The sequence below is a fragment of the Aedes aegypti genome, chromosome 2 (assembly GCF_002204515.2).
Source record: "Aedes aegypti strain LVP_AGWG chromosome 2, AaegL5.0 Primary Assembly, whole genome shotgun sequence".
In the NCBI taxonomy this organism is placed as follows: Eukaryota; Metazoa; Arthropoda; class Insecta; order Diptera; family Culicidae; genus Aedes; species Aedes aegypti.
This window is the reverse complement of record NC_035108.1, coordinates 299,216,008-299,240,584: the sequence shown is the minus strand read 5'-3', so window position 1 is coordinate 299,240,584 and position 24,577 is coordinate 299,216,008. Positions and strand designations below refer to the sequence as shown.

The 24,577-nt window shown below is 37.8% G+C and overlaps 1 protein-coding gene across 5 annotated transcripts in view; it reads left to right on the top strand.

The window, feature by feature from the left end:
- The window catches only part of LOC5571683, a 67,787-nt gene that overhangs the window by 21,610 nt on the left and 21,600 nt on the right, over positions 1-24,577 (top strand). For all 5 annotated transcript variants that reach the window (XM_021845491.1, XM_021845492.1, XM_021845493.1 and 2 more), the window contains exon 3: positions 16,127-16,647. In XM_021845491.1, the coding sequence (XP_021701183.1) occupies positions 16,585-16,647 (63 nt within the window). In that variant the 5' untranslated portion in view covers positions 16,127-16,584. The remainder of the gene's footprint in view (positions 1-16,126; positions 16,648-24,577) is intronic.

Here is a 24,577-nt window from a genome sequence, read left to right as displayed (position 1 = left end):
AACAACAAAACATAATTTGAAGCGATGACTTGTAGTTTTTTCGATCTTAATTGGCTTGTTTGAGTGTAGTGAACATGTTTGAGCAGATATTGGAATTTTTTATTACACTCAAAATTTTTTTTTACTTAAAATATAACGAAAAACACTACTTTTTGGTTTCGTTTGCCTGTAACTCCAAATTCAAAACGATGACATATAGTTCGACATAAAATTGATTATGAAAGTCAAGTGAACATGTTTGAGTAAAAAAATGACTTTCCGATAACACTCAAAATATATTTTATCCAGAAAACCACACAAAATAAGTATTTCCTGAGCTTTATTTGTCTGTAAGTCATAATTGAAATCTATGACATGTAGTTTTTTCGGCATGAATTTACTTGCAGAGGTCAAGTGAATATTGTACAGTAGAAAAATGAATTATTGACAACACTCAAAATTGTTTTTACCAACAAAACAACATAAACAAGTTATTTCCCGAGTTTGTTCGTCTGTAAATATAAACTCAAGTCTTTAACATGTAGTTTTTTCGGCATAAATTTATTTGTAGAAGTTAAGAAAACAGTTTTGATCAGAAATTGAAAATTTTGATTACACTCAAAATTTCTTTTACTTAAAATATTACGAAAACCCCTATTTTTTGGACCCGTTTCCCTGTAACTCAAAATTCAATGCAATGACATATAGTTTTTTTCGACAAGAAATTGATTGTAACAGTCAAGTGAACATGTTTGAGTAAACAATTGAATTTCCGAGAACCCTCAAAACTGATTTTACCCAGAAAACCACACAAAAAAAACGTATTTCCTGAGCTATTTTGTCTGTACCAGGTACTCCCGGTTTGACCACATTTAAACTGAATACTTTTCAATCTGTACCCCGCTAATTTGCACATCGTTCAGATTAAAAATGGTTCAGTCGTCATTTAGCTCAAGGAACGGAGTGATGTGAGATGAAACGCTGTGGAACGGAACGCAGAATCAAAACAAAACAGTAAAAGAGGTAACCAGAAACACGTTTCTAGGGTGACTAGATGTTCAAATTGGAAATGAACCCCGATGGTTTGCATTAGGTACCGTTCAAATTAGCGGGGGTGCACGGTAAATCAAAATTGAAGGCTATGATGTATAATTTTTTTGGGATGAATTTACTTGCAAAGGTCAAGAGAATATTGAAGAGTCGAAAAATAAAATAGCCTTCAATTTTGATTTACAGACAAAAAAACTCGGGAAGACGTTTCTTGTGTGGTTTTCTGGGTAAAATATATTCTGAGTGTTATCGGATATTCATTTTTTTTGCTCAAACATGTTCACTTGATTTTCACAATTAATTTCATATCGAAGAAACTATAAGTCATCGCTATAAATTTGAAGTTACGGGCAAACGGGTCCAAAATATATGATTTTTCGTAATATTTTAAGTAAAAGAAATTTTGAGTGTAAAAAGAAAAATAATTTCTGCTAAGAGATGTTCATCACACTCAAACAAGCAAATAAAGGTCGAAAAAACTACATGTCATCGCTTTGAATTTCGTTTTATTGTTGAATATGTGAAAAAAATGCGATTTTTTTTCAAAAAAAATAAAAATGGAAGTGAATTTTGCCTAATAACTTTGGGTAGACGCATCTATTTCAAAACCTTAAAATGAACATCAATCTTGAACAGTGTCCAGTTACATTGCTGAAAATTCTTTGAAAATTGCTTCGAAAACGACAGAGATATACATGTTCAAAGTTGCACTTCCAATTTTTTTGGACCCTGGGTAGTTGGCACCCTCTTGGTAGAAGAAGAGTTACTGTGGGTCTTTTTGGATTTAACATTTCTATTAGCAGCATCCCTTTCAATTAAAAACATATATTAATCACAATTACTTTTTTGGTTTTACGATTTTTTGTACCATTTTTTCTGTAGTTATCAGAAAACTCTCCTATTTTCAATATCTGTGTCGATTTTGATCATTCGTCATTTGGATCCAAAGATATTCCGATTTTTCTGGGGAACCGACGCATAGCCTTAATCTACGAAAATATCTCAGGCTACAGAGTTTTGCTCATGTTTGATTATTCGCTTAGCAAAAAACTACTCCGAAAGAGTCTGTTTTCAAAAATGGAACAAATTGGTGCAACCGTTTTTGAGTAATGAACATTTACGTTTTTACTGTTTTGGCCGTAAAGAGATCTTGATATCTTCAGAAATACCATTTTGTAATTTTTGTTTTCTCGGAGACAACACAACTGATTTGTATCATTCTTTCCTTAATGCCTGACATTGTACAGTATGGCCAATAAAAAATGCGAATATCGTCATATCATATTTAATGGTAGTTTTTACATAGAAAATGTGAATGAAACATAAATATTATTCATTACTTGTATTGTTTAATCTATTAAGACTCAGTTTTTCGCTTTGGACATGATTTTTATTAGTTACTTTCATCTTACCAGAAAGGAATTGGAAGCAAACCTTCAAATTTTATCATACGGACGTCGAGTTCAATATCTGTGTGATGAAAGCTTCTAAAACATCAACGATGGCGTGAGATTCTTCACAGGCCTTGTCTCCAGTATACGCCCATATCAAATGATAGAATTGGTTCATACCTGGGTGATTGGAGACTTAAACATATTTTCGAAAATACGGCTCATTTTGGAGAGCTTTGATTGAACCTTCATATAAGTGTGATAAGCGGCTCCGTTTTGCTCAAAACCTTTGAGCTAGTATTGATATAAGTTGTATTTAATCGAAGGAACAAAATTATTCAACTTTAACAAAACATAAAGGCATATCAAACCTATAAGATGTAAATGCCCTCAAAACTATGACACTGGCAAAATATTTTATTGTGATCATAAAAACACGTTTTCAAAGAACTCCTCCATCCTCTGAAACTAAACAAACTAAAATTTTCAACAATAAAGTGTGATTTTTGAAGGTGGAAAGTTCTTCACCAGAGTATGCGACTATCAGACGCTGTTTCTAGCTTTTGGCAGACAAAACCTTTGAACTTATTTGCTTTATTACATTATTTAGGACAGTAAGAAAAATATGACAAAAATTGTCCTAGCTAGCGAAGTTGTGTCAGAATATACTACAATAATCAGATATTACATTTACTATCAAAAACAATGAAAATAACGCCTGTGGATGCTATATTCACGTTCAAACAATTTTCGCATTTTTTATGGGCCGTACTGTATAAGCCCACATTTTACTTATTTTGATCAAAAATATCTACAAACAAAAAGTTTTAGCCATTTTCGAGGCGAAAACTGAAGCTGCTGGTAAACGGAGTTTTGTCAAGGATTTATTAAAGTTGTTAAGACTTATATGTTCCAAAATGAGCTTTCACGATATGATGGTAACAACAGTTTGTAGTAAATAAAAATACTAAAAATATTTGTGATCGAATGTCCATGTCGGAATCCGAAAAGTACATTGGCAACTATTGAATTTTCGTTGAAAAGAACCATTATTCTGGTTAATATGATTTTTAACGACTGAACTAATTGAACGATAGCTATAAGCTTCAACAGGATTTTGTCCGGTTTCAAAATTGTAAAATTGGTACATCCTTGGCATTTTAACATTTTTTTTATGGGATACATGTCAACTGAAAACCAACCAAAACGATAAGCTACTCTCTGGAAGTTTTTTGATGAGGATGTAAAATTTCATTAACGCCAAGAGCTTTTATTTTTGAATTATTCAATAATGATTCTCACTTTTTCCAAATCAGTCCCTCAAGAATTGTAGAAACCGTTCTCTTGATTGAGCAGGCATTGCATATTGTTGGACTTTTTCGCAGTAAGTTAAAATAATATCTTGTTTTTCTCTCTTGCCAGAAATCACCAGAATAGACTTTTGTGGCTTTTTCAAAATATTGGATGTTTTTTAAAGGTTCAGAGTCAGGGTTCAATAGGGCGATATTCAAAACTTAAAGGCAATAGATAACTCTTTTTCAGTGGTAGTAAAAACGAAATCCTGAAGCAAAAAAAGCACCACGGCAGATGAGCTAAACACAAAAAGTTATATATTTACATTACGCTTAATTTCTAATCACTATTTTTCCGATCCATTTTCCTAATTGCTAGTAACTTCCGTTTTTCATTATTTTCCATACGTTTTGACAGTTCTCGGCTACCATTCTTCCATGCACTTGTGTTGGAAGTTTGAGAAATTTGAGAATCCTGCGTAGCGCGATCAGTGAGTGGAATGCAAACATCAGTGTCGCCGCTTGGCGGCTAGTGAGATAAACTGAATGCGAAAGGTTGTTGTTTGTACTTTTTGCCGCTGGCTCCAACTGTTTGCGTTTAAGGCGAAGTAGGCCGTCATTGAAATTTGTACGCACCGTTGCTAATTCATCTCACGATTTCGAATCAAAGAATATCAGTTGGTTTTGCACGGATACAACTGAAAAAGTATCAGCATCCTTTATGTGCGTTGGCGCGTACAGTGATACAAGTCAATATAAACTATCAAGAATGAGTTTTATCACTTTGAAAGTGCACGCAGCAAAGTCATCATTGCTGCCAAAACGAATGACTGGCTACTTCGCTTTAAGAACGATGTAAACAATCGTTACCTTATTGAGTATTTTTTTTCTCAATTCAGAACAACTTGTTTGTAATTTTTCTTTGAGGGTCCTATTATAAAATTTACAAAATTATTACACATGTTATTCACAAATTCAAAGCTTTATCAAGAATGCACAAAATGTAGGACTTGGTTTTTAAATGAATGGCTGAATACTGTCAAAATAGAATATAGGGGTGATACTGCCTATGAGTGGGCAGCTATTGATGACGACTTGTTTTTGATGTTGATTCCTACAAATTTCGTTAAGGAATAGTTTTTATTTTTTCACTTTTTAGCTTCCCGTTAATTTACCTTCGACTCAAATTTAACTCATTTCACTACTGCGTAACGCAGTAGTGGGAATACAAGTTTACATCTAAAATCATAAATGCCAATTTTCTTCAAGCTGCAATATTGCAATATTTTCTTTGCTAATAGTCTGTATTGACAAATGTCTGCATATACTTGTTCAATTATTAAAAATCTGTTAACATTTATATAATTTATGCCCTGAAAACAAATCCCGGTCATCATTACTTTACCTTTCCATGCATCTTCTCAAATATAAAGGGGGAGCTTCTCGAAACTTGGGAGGTACTTGAGGGAACGATAGTGGCGATTTAAGTCTTCCAAACAGCACGCAATCAGCGGTGGAAGATTTAACCAAAGCAGACCAGCGCGCTGTGAAGAGCTTCTTTAAGTAGTGAATTCAAGAAGCCAATTTCGATCCGATGGAATCAGCCTTCAATGCGATCTATCCAAAGCGGTTTTGTAGGTTATTGGAGCGGAGTTGTTTGCGTGTATAATTTGGATTCACTCTCGCTTTCGGGAATAGTTTATGGAACTGCTGGGAGAGCAATAATTGGGCGCACCTCAAGATTATATGTTCTTTTGATTTGGAATCAGACTTCGAGGTGCCTGAAAATGATTTATTTGTAGCTTCAAAAATTTAAAAAAAAATATTTGTTTAGCCAGGAGATTCAGAAAATTTTCTACACACCCATCAGATAAAAACTCATGCTTACGTATTGTGCAACCAAATGTAAAAACTAGGTTTCATCACAGGTCATGTGTTATGATTTTAGACCTGCACAGCTTTTTCCGGCCACCGTTATCTACGGAGCATGTCTTTCTCTATGACTTTAAACTCCACTTCTTCGACACGTCCGTAAGCATCTACCGCTTCTTTTTTTCTTTTAAATTTAATTCACACAACAGTACAAGTTCACTGGAACATGATGATTCCGTCATTACGATATGTTTTATTTTTACTTGCTGGCAATACGTTGTTTATATCAACTTCAATATGAAATCACACGATTTTGGTTGGTGTTTGTACGAATGTCCGTTCCACAGTCACAATCGTCATCCGCGTTTTTTTGTTGTTGCGGTAATATTTTCCCTTCAAATATTTGCATGGCCCCGACCACCGCTGATTGAGGTAAAGGTCAAGTTTCGAAACCAGTGCAAAAAAAGAGCTTGGACTGAAATCTGAGCAAGGCTGAGATTTCTGCCACACTTTTCAATTGTGGGAAAATTATCTCAAGTGTTAAATTGTAATTGTGGTGCAGCGTGTGGTTGTTGATGTTGTTGCTATTGTTGAACGTTGTTACAACAAGCAATGAAGGGAAGTGTCTGGAAAAAAATGCCAATGTTTCTGCCCTCGCGCTCTCCAGCACTCCGGTTAATAGTTTGACGAATGCAGACTGGTCGCTTGGGTGAACGATCGTGTTTTTTCGCTCTTGTGTGGCTAAACTCATTTCTTGCTCCGGGCTGCATATTTTACCGCTATGGAACCAAAACAAAAGCTATTGTAAAGCTGGCTGGAAAGAGGAAAAAATGTATTTCAATTGAACGCTTATTCACGATTAATTAGCATAAATTATAGCGCTAGCCCGAGTAAATTGATCATCGACACGTTTCCTGAACCTCTTTGGTTGATGTTTTGGGTTTCAGACTTGGAGGAGTGTTGGGGCCATTATAATTATATCTTACACTATTATAACCGTTTTAACGATCAAAATGTTTAAATTTAATTTTCATTTATATGTAAATAAGTGTGCTAACTAGCGGTACCAGAGCACATTTTGCATGCTTATTGTCAACACTTCGTTATTTGGATTTAGGGCAAGAATGAATTGAAACTGAACCTCAAATTATCAAGAACATCAATCTAGAAAACCAGACAGCGGTTGAAGCTGAAAACTTGATCGATTGATGGCCACAAGCGAATGATTAATCGATCAAATTTTTAGGTAAAATGGTTTTTTGGTACACTCATGGGTACTCGAGATTTGTGCTCTTGAAAATTTGAGGTTTATCTTATATTCATTTTCACTTTAAGTAATGCGTACCAAAGGTCCAGACGATGCTTGGAGCGATTATTTTTCATCAGTACGGAGTAAAACTAACATTACAAGAAAAAATCAGTTAATGTTGTTTTAAACTTAAACCTGACACAGCACATCTGATATGTAAAATGAACAGCCAGACAATAAATTTTGATAAAAAATAAATTGCAATTACATTATGATACCCGTCCACATTCCCAGTGTGAGTATTATTATGACAATCGAATGTACCGTAAAACAGAGTAGCTTTGATGAGGCCTTCAAGTTATATGAAATCATACAAAATTATTATATGAAATCATACAAAGTTATAGTATCAGATACATTTCAGACGATTTTAAGAGTTTCTTCAGAATTCTTTCAATGCATACTCCAGGGATTACTCCAGAAATTTCACAAGGGAATGTCTCGTTGGTTGAGATGTAAAAAATCCTTTCTATAATTTTAAATTTTTAATTTCTTAACTCTTTCTTTGAGATATTTTTCAATTAATTAGTTAAAAAAGTGTGAGGTATCATTGGGGAAGTTTTTGAAGTAATTATCTTAAAAAATCTAGTTTAAGTGAAAATTGGGAATTTTCTCGTTAAACTCGGTTTTTAATATGAGTTCAAAAATATCAAGGAGTGTATCGAAAAGTAGTCGCAAAACGGTATATCTTAGAGCATAGTTCATCTTTTTAAAAGCTTTCTCACGCAAATCTTTATCATGTCATCAAATATTAAAGCAACTAAAAATATTGAATAATATGCAGTCTTAATATAAATACAACAAAGTTTATAAAGCATAGAAAATAAAATCTTGCACAAAATTACATTTTTGAAGTGTATTCCGAAGATTCGATGATTTGTATTGAATAAATATATCTGTATATCAAACAAAATAGGATGCAAAGCTTATTCTTTCGGAAAATATGTTTACTTCACACAGCACGTAAAACGGATTTCAGAAAACTAAATTATTGCTCTAAGAAGGCTTAATTATTGGAATAGGGTCGGTTTCAGAAAACCACTTTTGTATAACCAACTTTTGAAGCTCCGTCATTTACAGCGGTAATTATATAGAGTGCCATTTTTTGCTTACGTTACTTCATAAATATGTAAAGAAACTTTCCCAATCAAAAAACATTTTATTATTCGTTACAATCGTTTGATATTACTTTTAACGTGTAGAAATAAAACATAAAAAAACGAGGTCCTTAAAAATCGACTTACTTCGATTTTCGTATTTGCTCTCATATGCTTGGTCAAGTATTTTACAAAATATTTTTTACACTATGTCATGAGAGTTGTGGCATAGAATATATTAGCATAAACAAAAACCATTTTTTCTTAAAATTTAACACATTTATTAACAAATCAATTTTTTCAGAGGTGTGCAAGATTTTCATCGACATCTGTTAGTAATTTGCAAAATTTTCATACAAAATACCACTTTATTGAACCAATATCACCGCACCAGAATTTTTAAATACATTGTAAAACATTTCTGATCAAAAAATTATTTGTAGATTCAACCCTATATTTTTGAGACTGTTTTGAATGTTTGCGACTACTTTTCGATACACTCCTTATTCACTATGAAATTTCTGGAGAAATTTTGGGAAAAACTCTATAATTGTTTCTGAAAAAAATGTACAAAAATATTTTTGAAATGATTCCTTGCATTCATTTTAAATGGAAGCCAGAGGATTATGAGTGTTTGTACAGTCATTTTTTGTTTAGAGCCTGTGTGTATGAATAATTTATAAATGTTCAAATGTGTAACTTTTAGTCGGATAAAGTGGCATGTTGAAAAGAATTTTTGTTAGAATTTAAGATACATGCCACGAAAAATATCAGATGAAAAATATCGACAAAATATTCAAATAATTCGTGACAAAATAACACAAAAAATTTCATGTGGTAATCCGGGTAAGCTGGGACGCAATTTAAATATAATACTTGTAAAACATCATGTAGAATACCCATCATGATTGTAGAAGTGTACTAAAAGGAATTTATGGTTAAAACCATTTAAACAACATTTCCGAAACAAAAATTTTTAAAATTTCAAAAATTTTCTGTGAATTATTTTGAAACTCTTTGAAAAAAATCGAGAATTTGAGAGGGGACTCAATTCAAAGATTCTCACACTGTTTTCCACTGGAAAATTCTCTGAGTATTCCTCAAAGAGGCCATCGAGGAATTTTTACAGGGATCTGTTTTTTATAACTGTTGATGACTTCCTTCAGGAATTTCTCCAGGAATTACAACGAGAATTATTTCAATGTTTACTTCAGGAATTTCTTCAATGAATCTTTCGAGAATTTCTTCAAGGATTCTCACAAGAATTTGTACTCGTAGATTCCTCCGGGAAGTCATTAAGCAATTCTTGCAGGAATTCATTCGGAAATTCCTCTGGAGATTCCTCCTAGAATTCGTCTAGGGATTAATCCGTGAATTCCACCTAGGATTCCTCTGATAATTACTCCTGGGGTTTCTCCGGGTATTCCTCCAGGGATTCCTAGAATGCCTCCAAAGAATCCCTTTATGGATTCTTCTATGAATCCTTTCAAGGATCCTTCAAATGATTCCCTTTAGGGATTCTTCCAGGAGTCCATTCAGGACTTCTTACAAAAGTCTCTTCAGGCATTCCTCCAGGAGTTCCTCTAGGGATTCCTTCAGGACTTCCTCTAAGAATTTCTTAACGATATCTTCTGGATAATCCTTCAGAATGTTCTTCATGAAATCCTTCAGGAATTCTTATCAGAATTGCGTCGGTGATACCTCCAGGAATATCTCCAATGATTCCTTCAAGGATTCGCTATTTATTCCTTCAAGGGTTCCTTCCTGAGTTCCTACTTGCATTTAAGGATTTCCTGAAGGTATTCCTCCCGGAATCAATCCAAGAATTCATCCAGGAATTCCTCTATGGTGCTTTCATGCATTTCCTCCAAAGATTTTTCCAGTGATTCCTAGATAAACACCTAAAAAGACTTTTTCAGGCATGGAAGTTTCCCAGGAATTATTCCAGCGATTAAAAAAAAGAATCAGTGATTCCTCCAGATTGTCTTGACGGGATTCCTCCAAAGACACCTCCAGGATATTCTTCAGAGATTTCCTCCTCCAAAAAATCCTACAGAAACTCTTACAGGTTGTTTTTTGGGGATTTCTTTCTCCAGGGATTTCTCCAGGATCTCTTCCAGAAATTCTTCCAAGATATTCCAGGATTAAGGAATTCCTACAAGCATTCATCCACGGATTCATACAGAAATTTTTCCAGTAAATAATCCAGAGATTTTTCTATTAATATATCCAGGAGATGTTTTCCGACTCCCTTCCAGGAAATCCTTGATAAATTCTTCCAAGGATTCCTTCAGGATTCCTGCAGCAATTGCTTTATGGGGTTTAATGTAATTCATATAGAGATTTTTCCACTCGTTCCTTCAGGATATCCTCCAACTATTCCTCCAGGGATTGTTCCTGAAATTTCTAAAGGAAATCCTCCAGATTTTCCTCCAAGCATGCAAGAGTTTTCGTTAAAGAGTCCTTCATGATTTGAACTCCTGGAGGAATTACTGTAAGAAGTCCTGGAAGAAAATTCCTGAAGGAACTACTGGAAGAACATCTAGAGAAACTCCTGGGGAAACCATAGAGGAATTCATGGAGGGATCTATTATAGAACTCCTGAGAAAATCCGTGGAGCAACTCGTGGAAGAATCCTGGTATCCCAGAAGGTACTCCTGGAAGAACTCCTAAGGAATCTCTAGCGGAAATCCTGGGGAAATCTATCCAGTACTTTTGAAGGAATCCCTGGAGAAACTCTTGGAGGAATCCCTAGAGGAACTCTTAGAAGAAGCCTTGTAGAAACTTCTGGAGGAATAACTGGAAAAACTCCTGGAGCAATTCCTGGAAGAATATTTGAAGAAATTCCCAGAGTAATTTCTGGAAGATTCCTGGAGGAATCCCAAAAGAAACTCCTGGAGTAATTCCTTAAGGACCTCATGAACGAATACCTGGAAGAACCCCTGGAGCACTAAAAGAATTCTTGAAGGAACTTTTGGTTGAATTCCAGAAGAAACTCCTGGAGAATTCCTGAAGAAAATCCTGGAGGAATAAATGAAGGAATTCCTGGAGTAATCCTTGGAGAAACTCCTGAAGTAATTCCTCAAGAAACCACTGGAGAAATATTTGGAGGAATTCCTGGAAAAATATTTGGATGAATATCCAGAGTAATCCCTGGAGAAACTCCTGGAGCAATCCCTCAAAAAGTCCTGAAGTATTTTCTTAAGAAACTACTGGAGGAATAATTGGAGGAATATTTGAAGAAATACCTGGAGTAATCCCTGGAGATACTCCTGGAGTAATCCCTAAAAACTCCTGAAGGAATTCATTAAGGAACTTGTGGAGGAATATTTGAATTAATCCCCGGAGAAACACCTGAAATAATTCCTTAAGGATTTCTTGGAGGAATATTTAGAGGAATTCCTGGAAGAATGTTTAAAGCAATACCCAGAGTAATCCCTGGAGAAATCCCTAGAAAACTCCTGGAGGAATCTCATGAGGATTCCTGGAGGAATCTTTGGATAAACTCCTGGAGTAATTCCTTAAGGACCTCTTGGAGGAAAACCTGGAAGAACTCTTGGAGTATTCCTTTAATTCCTGTAAGAATTTCTGAAAAAACTTATGGTTGAATTCCAGAAGAAACTCTTAGTGGAATTCCTGAATAAAATCCTGGAGGAATAAATGAATAAATTCCTGGGGTAATCCCTGGAGAAACTTTTGGAATAATTCCTTAAAGAACTCCTGGGGGAGTATTTGGAGGAATTCCTGGAGAAATATTTGACGGCAGCGTCGTTAATGGCTGCTTTGACTGTCCTCCAACAGTCCTCAAGTTGGGCCCTATGAAGCTTGCCCTCATCCGGCAACGCTGCTTCGAGATGATGCGCGTACGCATTGGCGACATCCGGTTGTTTCAGTCGTGATAGATTGTACCGAGGCTGGCGTCGGTACCGTACATTGTTGATGACGGATAGTTTTGTGCACAGTTTCACTATCACTAGGTGGTGGTTCGAGTCAATGTTAGCGCCACAATAGCTTCTGACGTCGGTTATATCAGAGAAGTGCCGTCCATCGATCAAAACGTGGTCGATTTGCGATTCTGTTTGCTGAGGTGATCTCCGGGTGTACCGATACGGTGTTACTGGAAATAGGTATTACGAATGGCAATATTCTTGGAGACCACAAAATCTATCAGTCGTAGACCGTTCTCGTTCTCGTCAGCCGGTGGACGCTGAACTATCCAATCGTTGGTCTGAGCTCCTTCTTCTGGCCAACCTGATGCTTGTCATCAAAGTGCTTAAAGGGCCCTACGATTTTTTAGTTTTGCCCAGACATGCAGCTTAGTTAAAGAAAACGACTGATGAGCACAGATTTAATAGATATTTTTTTCTAATAATGGCGGTCAGGGGAGCACCGTGTCCAACATAAGAACCTTTTTGCTGCTCAACGAAAGAATTTTTCGTTTTTGACATACGATTTTCGCAAATTCTCTTGTTTATAAGCAAGTGGGAATTTTGACGATGACTGAAATTCAGGCTCCATTAATGTCATAGCCAAATTTCGCAGGCATTTTCCCACAGTTATTAGTCGAAAAAAGTTACAACATCATTAGATGAATCGTTTGAGAAACTGCGATTGAACCAATAGCTACGCACAAATGTATTTTCGGTTTTGAAATTGGTTTCTACACGCGTAGCAAGCTGTTCAGGCGATTTTCTATGTAATTCATTGCTTATTAGCTACATCGTTGAAGTGTTTAACTGCCACGCAATGTGTTTTTTTTTCGTATAGTTTTCCTTCCTTGCTAATGGATATGCGTTAGCCAACTACTTACTAATAAATGAGAGCCAGCAGGGGAAAGTGTTGGAAAAAGTATACCCCAAGTGTCGCAAGTTAGGTTTATTAGTATCCAAACTGAAAGGCCAAAAGGACCAAAGGTCGACTTGAAAAAAAATAAGGGAGAAAAGATCGGCCTTCTTTCTATCGACCTTTTATCCTTTAAGCGCACGGTAAAAAGAAGCAAGGTATTATACTCCGAAAAATGACATTTGGCAGTGACGTCATTCCTATCGCAAACACGAACGAGTGCAAAAGAAAGCAAGGCCTGCTCTCCTTTACTATCTTCAAGGCCTCATGCTTGACGATAGGAATCACGACACATGTTTTGATGGAAAATCGTTGTTCACACGTGGTAATAGCCTACCTTGTTGTGTCTACCGTGCATTAAGTGATTTGTCTTTCGGTTGATATCAACCAAAATTTTACAATGTTCTTCAGTCGTTCAAAAGCTTGGAATCATTTTTTCTTGCCAATTAAATTGTGTACTGAGGGCACCAAACCTTTTGGGAACTAGGATACTAGATAATTCCCATTTTTTCATATGGCCTAGGACCAACTCGACCCTGTTCGCTTTATAATCCTTCACCCTACTGCATCTTTAAGAAGAAAAAAAATCGTCTATTGGAGGAGGTGGTGTATCACTAACGCAACTACATCCGTGCCGCTAAAAGAATATGACGATGAGAATGATTATGAAGCCGGCTCGCATCGCTACTGTACCTATTAGTTATAATTTCTATGATCGTACCATCAGCGTTTAGCTATGCAGTACAGTGATGTGAAGAAAAAACTAAAATGGTTTCGTAAAACTACGTAACATGGTCTGCGGAATGCATCATCGTTCGAGCTCATTCTGAACGCACCGAAGATACTTGCATCGTGGTGGTTATGGGCCGTGGCAAATCTAGCAAAAAGTATTGTTTTGAGCATTGTGCATAAATCGTAATGACGATGCTTGGAGATGGAGGAAATAGCAAATCACATACGTAGGGTTGTTGATCTGAAAGTTGCGAGCGTTCCATTCAGTTTATTAGCATGTTAAGCATATCCACTCCATGCGACCAATAAGACGTATATCAGGATAAAATGTGGATACATAGCTAATATAACACTAATAAGCCGTCAGTAATAAAAAAAAAAATAATGAGCCGTAAAACACCTCTACGTAAGCCGTTTAAAAATATTGAACTAGATATAAGGTAGTCCTTCATTTATCTAACTTATGTCTACGATGTCCGTCGATGGCGATCTTATATTATCGAATCTGAATCCATTTTTTTTTAAATCTGCATCAATTAAAAAGCAAATAATATCAAAACTTTAATATCTAGCATTTGTTTTAAACATTTTTGAGTTAATTTTTAGAGCAACGCATTAGTAGAAAATGCGTATCGGACCTTCCGAACTGGAGCATTTACCCTACTCGAGCAAAAACCGCGGGCGCATACTAGCGGAGAAAGCAGTATACATACTTTGTGTTTTCCACGGTAGATTTGTGCTAATCATGCCGGGCTTGGTTATGAAACTGGGCTCGGAAAATTGATTATTTTTGCATCATTGTTATCGCAGCTGTAATTTGCTTGCGGAAGATCTAGTTTTCAGGAAGTCGTAGCGAAATGTTGCATTGTTTCGTCGAGCATCATTTAGCTTAACGACTGGCTGTATTGCGGACAATGCTTCCACCATTAGCAGACTATCAGGTCTATAATTAAGTTTTGCTCCGGAATCTAATCTAACGGCTGCCTAAACCCAGCAACGCATCTGCAATTACGCAATTCAATGACAAACAACGTTTCCGACTTTTGATTTCTCACAAATGACCACTAAATCTACAACGATAGTGTAGCCAAGATGGCTGGTCGTGTCTTAATCGTCATTGCGAAATATCGTAATAAGAAAGAGCGTGATGTTTACCAAATTCAACGAAAACAACCGCCCGGGTATGCTAAACTATTGATGCCCGTTACCGGTTTTGTTCGCCAATTCACAGACACGAATGCCAAGCCAGATGTCTGTCGGGGTACGTCAGGATTTCTCAAATCAAGTTTAGTGCTGTACCAAGATCGGTACAATAGCGAAATTTATTTTGACGTAGGAATCCTGGAACCAGGAGTGGCAGCCGGTGGTGCCGAAAATAGTTCGGGAAGCATCTCCTTTGAAAATCTTGGAGTTTGATGCCCATATTGATAAGGTTCCAGATATATTCCTAATTGGCCACTTCCCTCAGGGCACCTGTAACCTATAGAGTGGCCAGTGCATCTAATGGTTCTGAATATGCTGCTGGAAGCATCATTTTGAAGTTTGATACCTATTTGAATATAGCAGTGTTGCCAATTTTGATGATTTCAATTGTGCCTTTGGAGATTTTTTTTTAACTTATTTTTGTCTATTGAGTTTTAACTTTGACATGTAGACTAAATAAGCAACTCTATGAAAGCGTAGGTTATTTTTCATATAAAGACTACATTAGAACTTCCTTCAGGCGATACTTTGAACCATCAAATTCTACTCGTTTCAGTTCCCTTTAAGGTGAACATGAATGAAAGCCAACCCTAAAAGTTGCAAGAGCATAAATCTGGAGCATCAGACATCCGTTTCAGCTAAGAACTGAACATCGGATTGAGCTATCGATTGGTCACCACCAGCAAGTGACCAATCGATAGCTCAAACCAATGTTCAGCTTTCCAGATTTGCGCTCTTGATAATTTGAGTTTTGGCTTCGATTCATCTATACCTTAAATTTAAAAAACATTTTTCGCTCAAAAAATCGATAAAAATTGTTTTTATGATTTCTGGGAAATTTTGCTCCAATAATTATTTTTATCAGTATGCTTCTTATTCACGATGCTTCGATACACTTTTGACTTGTGCTTGTAGATTGAATTTGATCAGGCCGAACTATATTAGGTGGAATGAATCATTAGGTTGAACGTGTCAAAACGATTCAAAACAAATTCTTCGTTTTAAGAAAATATAGCCATTAAAAATTAGAAAGAAAAATGTTTAGTTACTAATAAGTTTTGAAAGTTTCGGCTCAATGGTCTTCTTCCCAATGATGCATTCGGTCTAATAAATTTCATCTTGACGAACCTCGTTGGCTTCGTGGCCGTGTGGTATATGTTACCAAGCATTAAGCATTGAGAAACACTAAAACGAGTTATCTCATAGACAATGATTGAGTTTAGATCCATAGTGGGATTTCCCTTGCTGTCTGAAACTTATCCTCATCGGTTATCTGTATCAGCATGTCTATTTTTTTACAAACTTGAACAAATTTGAATCAATTTCCTAAAACTGTGTATTTTCTTATTATTTTTCCAGCTTTCGAATCAAACCGAAAACGACTGACAACGATTGCTACTTCATCCGATTGAAACTAGTCAACGCATCGGAAATCATCGACCGAAATCTGATTGTAGATTCCGTGCACTTTGAAAATAAAAGCCTCTCTTTTTTGAGTGGATCCTAACAGGTTTAACGAGCCTTGAGTGATTCAGCTAGGTGTGAAGAGAAATTAAAAGCCGTGCTGTTGTGGTTTTCGCCTGCCGTGTCCTATCATTTGAATTATGAGCTAATCGGTTTTGAGAGTGCCGTGTGTCTTAAATATCGGGTCTGGATGTAGGGGAAAAAGTGTGGCGATAAAATTGGATACAAACAGCAAAACCGGCACGTTGTGGCAGAAGCCTACAGAACACGCCTGAGGTGACTTGAACGATTGGCTTAACGGGGAACTCCTCATCCGATGAACGAAGCACAGGAAACATCTCGAGCGAACAACGATGGGATATTTCTCGAAACGGAACGTTTTCATTTACTGCTGCATTTCGGCGTGTTTATCACTGGTAAGTAGATGATGTTGTTTTGAGATTTGATTAATTCAAGGTTCATAAGCTGAATTTAGGAACCAAGATTCCTAAGAAGCTTGCTCGATCAATTTCATAGAAGATGAGTGCAAAATTTAAGTTCATTTGAAAGAATGTTCAGACTGAGTTTTTTTGTTTAAATTTTTTATTAGTATCATTTTAAACATGACATTCATTTCTTATATCTAGGTGTACAGTGTTAGAAAACACTATCATCCAAATTTAAGCATTTATTTACATTTTGTTAACAACATATTACATTTCATATGCCGTAGCAGTTAAGAATTTTAACAAATTAATTGATGTCACCCTTTTATAAGAGAGAAAACCCCTTTCAATTAAATTAACCTAATATAACCTAGATATATTGCAAGGTTGCAACAATTTTTGCCCAAAATCATTGATAATTTTATTCAACATTTGATCCAATGTTAAGACAAAGTTTTGATTGTCTTCAAATAAGGGAATATACATTTGTACATGTATTTGTGACATTTGGCTTGAATGCCCTCAATGTGATTTTCGAAAGTTAAATTCTTATCTAGCATTAGTGCTTAACTTCATCTGACCTATTTATTGGAACCCCTCTTATCGTGACAACATGTCCACTTGAGAGTTTAAATCATTCATTTATTTAGTTAAAATCTAGAAAAATAACACTGAATCGACAATTTCACGCCACAATACTCGGTTCATGGCCGCATCTTTCCATCCTCGTACTTGATACGCCCACCTAGCTTCCTGCGCTCCACGCCTTCTTGTACTAACCGGATCTGACGCGAACACCATCTTTGCAGGGTTGCTGTCCGGCATTCTTGCAACATGCCCTGCCCATCGTATCCTTTCAGCTTTGGTCACCTTCTGGATACTGTGTTCGTAGAGTTGGGTGAGCTTGTGATTCAGCCTTCGCCGCCACACACCGTTTTCCTGCACACCGCCAAAGATCGTCCTAAGCACCCGACGTTCAAAGACTCCAAGTCCTCCTCGAGCATCGTCCACGTTTCATGCCCGTAGAGTACTACCGGCTTCATAAGCGTTTTGTACATGGTACATTTGGTGCGGGTGTGAATTTTTGTTGACCGCAGCTTCTTGTGGAGGCCCGACTTCCACCTTGTAGGCCGCATTTAGAATGATGATCGCTCGAAAGTTCTCACAATCTAGCTTGTTGCCATTCTTGTAAATGGGGTATATTACCCCTTCCTTCCACTCTTTTGGTAGCTGTTCAGTATCCCAGATTGTGCCAATCAGCCGGTGCAGAAAAATGGCCAGCCAATTACGAGTTCAGCTCCGATAATATCCTTACTAGTAGCTTTATTGTTCTTGAGCTGGTGAATGGCATCCTCAACCTCTCTCAAAGAGGGGGCTGGTTGGTTCCCATCGCCCACAGTACTGACGAAGGCATTTCCTCCGTTGTCCCGTTCTTCATTGCCTGTGCTCTCAGCGCCATTTAGGTGTTCGTCGAAGTGCTGCTTACACCTTTTGATCATCTCACGCTCGTCCATCAAAATGCTCCCATACTTATCCCTACACATCTCGGCTCGCGGCACGAGACGAACTTGCGTGTTTCTTGAGACCGGCATAGCTGTTCCATTTCCTCGCACTCCGTCTACTCCAGTCGGCGTTTTTTCTCTCGAAAGAGGCGGGTCTGCTGTTGCCATTTCCGTCTGTAACGTTCCACGTTCTGTTGGGTCCCTTGCTGCAGTTGGGGCTTCATCCAGCTCACCCTCTTCCGGTAATGCAGGCTCGAGTTGCTGCGCGTACGCAGTTGCGACATCCGGTTGTTTAAGCCGCTCTAGGTCATACCGACCATAGGTCATAGGTTGTTGACGACGGAGAGTTTTGAGCGCAGTTCAACCATCACCAGATGGTGGTCGGAGTCGATGTTAGCGCCACGATAGGTCCTGATGTCGATAATGTCGGAGAAGTGCCGTCCATCAATCAGCACATGGTCGATTTGTTATTGCTGAGGTGATCTCCAGGTGTATCGGTATGGAAGGCTGTGCTGGAACTAGGTGCTACGAATGACCATATTCTTGGAGGCGGCGAAATCTATCAGTCGTAGGCAGTGAAGCGTATAGTACACTTTTTATGTTATTGTCGCTTCGCTGTTAAATTCACATGCAGGAGGTTTCAAAACATTCATTTGCGACATTCGGGTGGCTACTGATACATTCTTGCTGCAGCCATATATGTATTACCTGACATGGATAAGAGTGGCGTGCTATTCTTTTCAGCCTACCATGAACGTTATGCTGTCGTGCATGACGGGAGTGCAAAATGAATGTAAAAACAATCAAGACGCAGCTTTAATCGTAGCAAGTGCTTTTTTCGAGTTTGTTTCTGATCCAAGTTGCCACTTGATCACAGCTTTGATCTCACATACGCCATCTAGGGTTTGTTCAAATAATACGTGACGCATCAGGGGAGAGCGGGAGTGAATGAGCCCTTATGACATTATCTTACAGTATTCTAAACAGCATGCCTTTTTACTGTTGCGCTGTTGGAATTGTAGAGGGCGTTTATTGAAAGCAGCAAAAAAGAGGCACAAATAGAACACTAGGGTTTTTTTTTAGGATTTCATCTACTCTCTTTATTCGTAAATTTCTGCTTCGTATCGATCTCGCGCAAGGTGCTGTCCATTAACCACGTGGTCATCTATGGGAGAGGAATGGAAAGGAGTTTGGCTGGCCAAAGATCACGATCAACAAAATTTTTGGTTTGGACAAAAGACTACGAGAGAGAGGGGTCCTACAGTAAAAAATAGCTAGTGCGGCTGGTCTATACAAGGATAACAAATGATTTATTTATAGCTGAGCAAAAAAAAGGTCACAGTCGCGTGTGATTTATATTTTCAGTATCGCATGAATGTGTTTGTTGCATGAATGTAGTGGTAGTCACTGCGTGATTGTCACACTCACTACGGTTTTCGACGGTACATTTTCGTTCACTAGTCGTAGACCACTCTCGTTCGTCAGCCGGTGGGTGCTGAACTTTCCAATAGTCGGCCTGAACTCCTCCTCCCGGCCAATCTGAGCGTTTAGATCTCCTATGATGATTTTGACGTCATGGCTCAAATAATGTTAGCCCTTGTGATACTGAGCAACTTTGCCGAAGACGGCATCTTCCTAAGTAGTCAAGCTATTGAGCTATCCGCAAAACAAAAATTCCATGTTCACTAGCGCTGCAGAGTGGCAAAATTTTAAAACTTTTGGCTCAAATAATGTCTGCCCTTGAACTACTGAACAACTCTTCCGTAGATATCAGCCTTCCAAAACTTCTGGATCTAGAGATATCATTTGTTACAAAATTTTGCATTATTATCCCTCATAATTCTAATAGTGTAAAACAGAAAAAAACGCCCCAATCGGCCAATTTCTCAACTAAAAGGATGATCTTCAACTCCTAAAGGTAGAACGTACTTAGCACTGAAACTTTGCCGAAGACAGTACTCTGCTATCTCTTTTGACATACGAGATATTCAATAACACCCCCGAAGTGATGAAATCTCTCCTATAATGCTCTAAAGTGTCTTATAGGAATGCGCGTAATCGGAGTGCGCGTTATAGGAATGCGTTTAATAGGAGACCCGATTGTAGATGTTTTATTCGGGTTATCCGAAAGGCCATATTGGTGATACCAACTCTCGACAACCTGAATAGCACTTTGCATCAGGTCGAAGAGGGGGCTTATGTACCTACCGACTACTAAAGCTGGATAGTCGTCGTCAAATCCATAAGTTGGAAACCGCTATTATTGAGTTGCCTCAATAGCATATCTGCTAAGAGATTCCACAAAAGTTGGGGGCATCCGCAAACATTCCATTTTCGAATCGCTGCTTGACGCAATGTCGATTTTTGAGCTTTTAATGAATCCAATTGGTAACCATTGTAGGTAGCCCATGGTTTCGTGCGGCTTCCAATATGGCATCGAAAGACACGTTATCAAAAGCACCCTCAATATCCAAGAAAAAACCCAGGCAGGATTGCTTCTGAGCGAATGCTTTCTCGATATCGTATACAACTTTGTGTAAAAGAGTCACAGTGGACTTTCCAGATTGGTAAGCATGTTGATTTACATGAAGAGGCGTGTTTGCCAAATCAACATAACGGATGTGATGATCGATAATGCGTTCTAGACATTTCAGAAGAAAAGGGGTCAGACTGATTGGTCTAGAACTCTGCGCTTCTTCATACGACGCACGTCCTCCTTTTGGGATAAACTTCACAGTAATATCATGCAAGGATCTGGGAATATGCCCGGTAGCAAAACTGCTTACAAGTAGCTTTTCCAAAACATGTTTGATAAACTCAAATCCCTTTTGGAGCAGAACAGGATAAATCCCATCTGCTCCTGGAGATTTGAATGGAGCGAAACTATTGACTGCCCATTGAATTGATTCAATAGTCAGGATATTCCAGATTAAATAGTCAGTATTTCAGCCGTAGCCAGAAACTCATAATTACATGAAAAGACATTTGATTCATCCATAGATGCTATGTCTACACATCCGGGGAAATGTGTATTGAATAAACAGTCTAAAACTTCTTCATCAGAAGAAGTTAAGTCATCATTAGATAAGCGAATTTTGTTCACTTGAAAATCCTTAGATTTTTCAAGGATTTTGTTCAGCCGACTAACTTCACTCAAACTGGAAACATTTGTACAAAGGTTTTTCCAGCCGGATCGTTCAGCAGAACGAAGAACCTTCTTGTAAGCCTTGCGAGCCGACTTGAACGACTCTGATTCAGCTAAACGGCGCCTGTTCCAACTTCTTCTACATTGTTTTCTGAGCCTAGTCAGATCGGAATTCCACCAAGGGGTACCTCTTGTAGTCTTCACAGACCGCAGAGGACATGCTTCTTCAAAAGCTTCCATAATGTAGGATGTAGTAGTATCAACGGCATCATTCAAATCACTTGGATTTTCAATGGACGGAGAATATCCATGAAATTTGGTCGCAACCACTTCAATATAGAGTTCCCAATTTGTTAACCGGGTATTCCTGAAACGCGAATTCTGCGAAGTTACATTAGAATGTTCAAAGAAGACGTAGCGATGATCAGATAATGATTCCTCATCTGATACATGCGAATTCGTCAATTCGTGACTGATTCTATTCGAGCAGAGCATTATGTCTAACACTTCTTCTCTAGTAGATACCATGAAGGTTGGGTGATTGCATATATTAACACTTCAGTAGTCGCGCTGTTGTATTTTGTACAACACTGCTGAAAAACCTCGCTTTTCGTTCACAACAGCAGCGTGGTGGTTCTGACGGTGGCAAACCGCGCGACGACTGGAAGGTTAAGTAATGCAAGACTTGTACTACTTAAGTATTCCATCTTCCATCAGACTAGAGCCTCTCAAATTAATATCCGAGCTGCCCCAGATGATGTGACGAGCATTTGCATCACTGCTCATAGCGGAAGGCCTTTTGATAACCAGTGGTCAACAACTTGTTCGAAATCATCCATCGGGGATGATTCATCATGCGGTAAATAAACCAATAGACAATAGTGCATCAAGTTAAGTTGAAATCGCAATAACTTAGCAAGAATTGTCACCCAAACGTGGTATCTGCTGACGATGGGTCCTAAAAACAACAAAGTAAAGGTCACTGTACATGAAATATGCATTGATATTGGAAAATAATCGGATGTTTGTTAAGTAACACTTGATGGTACAGTGGTAAGATGTCCGATTCCTGATCTAGAGGTCCCGCGTTCGTGGCTTGTTGGACACTTTTTTTTTTAAATTTTCATCCAAATTTTGTGGCATCGTATTTCTGATCGCAGAAAGTCTGGAAAAGTCGTGCCAAGTACGTATATAGCCTCCACTTTGGTAGGTATATAGCCTTTTCATGCGTTCTATACGATTGAATTGATTCTTATAGAATGATGTATAACAAAAGTTATACCAACCAAAATGTTGACTGGGATAGATTCCGAATCAGAAGTTGGTATGTGCGAAGCTGATGAGCTGCTTCCAAACGAAAAGCAGTTTTATTTTCTGAGTGTTCGGTGCAAGGTAAGGAATTGATTATCGGCAGTAGATTGTTATTTGTTAGGATAATAGACACCGAGTGAATTCATTAAGGTTCCAAAAACCTTGGAACTCAATCACAGCACCAATATGTTGAAGTTAGGTAAGAAACTAGAATGTTCTCAACTCTGCACAACCACATACAATTTGTTGCCGATTTTAAATTCCTTTTAGAAGTAACAACTCACTCCAGCTCGACAGCTCAAGAATCTTGTCGATTTATGGAGTTTTCAGTTCTTATGCAAATTACCGAGAAAACTCAAAAACCCTGTAAAATTTCACTGACTTTGGTAATACAATCTTCGTGTGTAGAAGCGTGTGCTTTGCTGGTTTTGTTCGAAATTTAACTCAAAATTCCGTTTTATTCCGTTTGTTTCCATTTTTCCGTGGATATATTTTTACAATTTTGCGAAACGAAACGAAATTGTTAAATAAAAATTTCCCTTGTATGAGTTCCGTGGAATTCGCGAAATTTCGTGTAGAAGCGTGTTTGACGGAATCATTTGGTATTTCGCATACTTTTACCGGCCATTACTGGCAATAAGAGCACAACAGTACAAAAATCGTTATCTCTTCGCAAACAAAATTTTATTTATTCAGTAGTTCCAAGCCCCACTAGCTTGAAGAAAACTTCAGCACTTTCCAACTTGAATTAGGTGCAGTTTGATTATATAGTTGTTGTCCGTCAACCAAGGTCAGCACTGTCAACTCAACGAACCGACAGGACGTTTCACTTTCCATAGCATATATTTACGTCGTTCCAATGATTAGACTTTTCTTTCGCATGATTAACTGTCTCACTATTCGCTATTAATAAAACATATCAATTTACTGAATCAACACTGTGTAAATCACCGGTTTCATATAGCGCATATCGTGATACTCTGCTAACTACTTGTGATCTGCGGAAACCCTTTCAGCTGTCAGTGTGTTTCATCAAGATAAATGGCATGCAAATGAACTATCATAGCATGTATCAACTAACCTGTTCAAGCATATCAGAGCCACTGCTTCAGCTCTGCTACTCTCTGATTTGCGAAAGAGACCATACCGGCGGCCATCGCTGTTTCACTATTCATGACTCGTGCTGCACTCCAACACGAGCCATCCCTTGATACGAATGCGATTGGGAAAGACCATCAACCGTCCGTCAGGCGTTACAGAAATGAAGACTCAATTTTCCGCCACACTTGATTACACAGTTGGGCAAATTGAATCAGTCTCCCTTGGTGAGTTCGTGAAATCGATCTCCAACGCCGAATTGTGGATTACGGAACACGCTCTTGGCGGATTCCCTCAACCAATAAGCGGACCTGCACCCACCTTGAAAACCTATCAAAGTTCAACTCGGAGAAACCCCCTTGGAGGGAAACAAAACGGAATGAAGAGCCATCGACACTGATAAGCACCTTGTTTGTGGGGAGGTAGAGTAAAGTGGGGTAAAAGTTTTTTTTTAAAGATTTCTGGCTCAGTTCAAAAACCCCACTAGCGGTGAAAAAGATCGTTTAAGTAGATGAAAAAACCGGATTTAGTACTATACCATTTAATTCCACTAGAGTTTGTATCCTTTGACAGATACGCGTATTTCGACCTCAACTGTAAGGCCGTCTTCAGTGTCGTGTAGGGGAATTCGGGGTAAAACCGACACCCTAAGCTTATTGATAAAATTTGTGTACTTTCGCTTGTTAAACGAACCTAAAATTGTTGTAGAATCACATATTGGTTATAAATCTATCAATCCTTGCAATCGTTGGATGATATTTTAAGATTATATAGTGATTTAAATCAAATTGATATTTCATCATTTTTAGGTGAGACAATTGCGAGTGCGGGTAAGATCGACACCCTGTTGAGGTAAAACCGACAC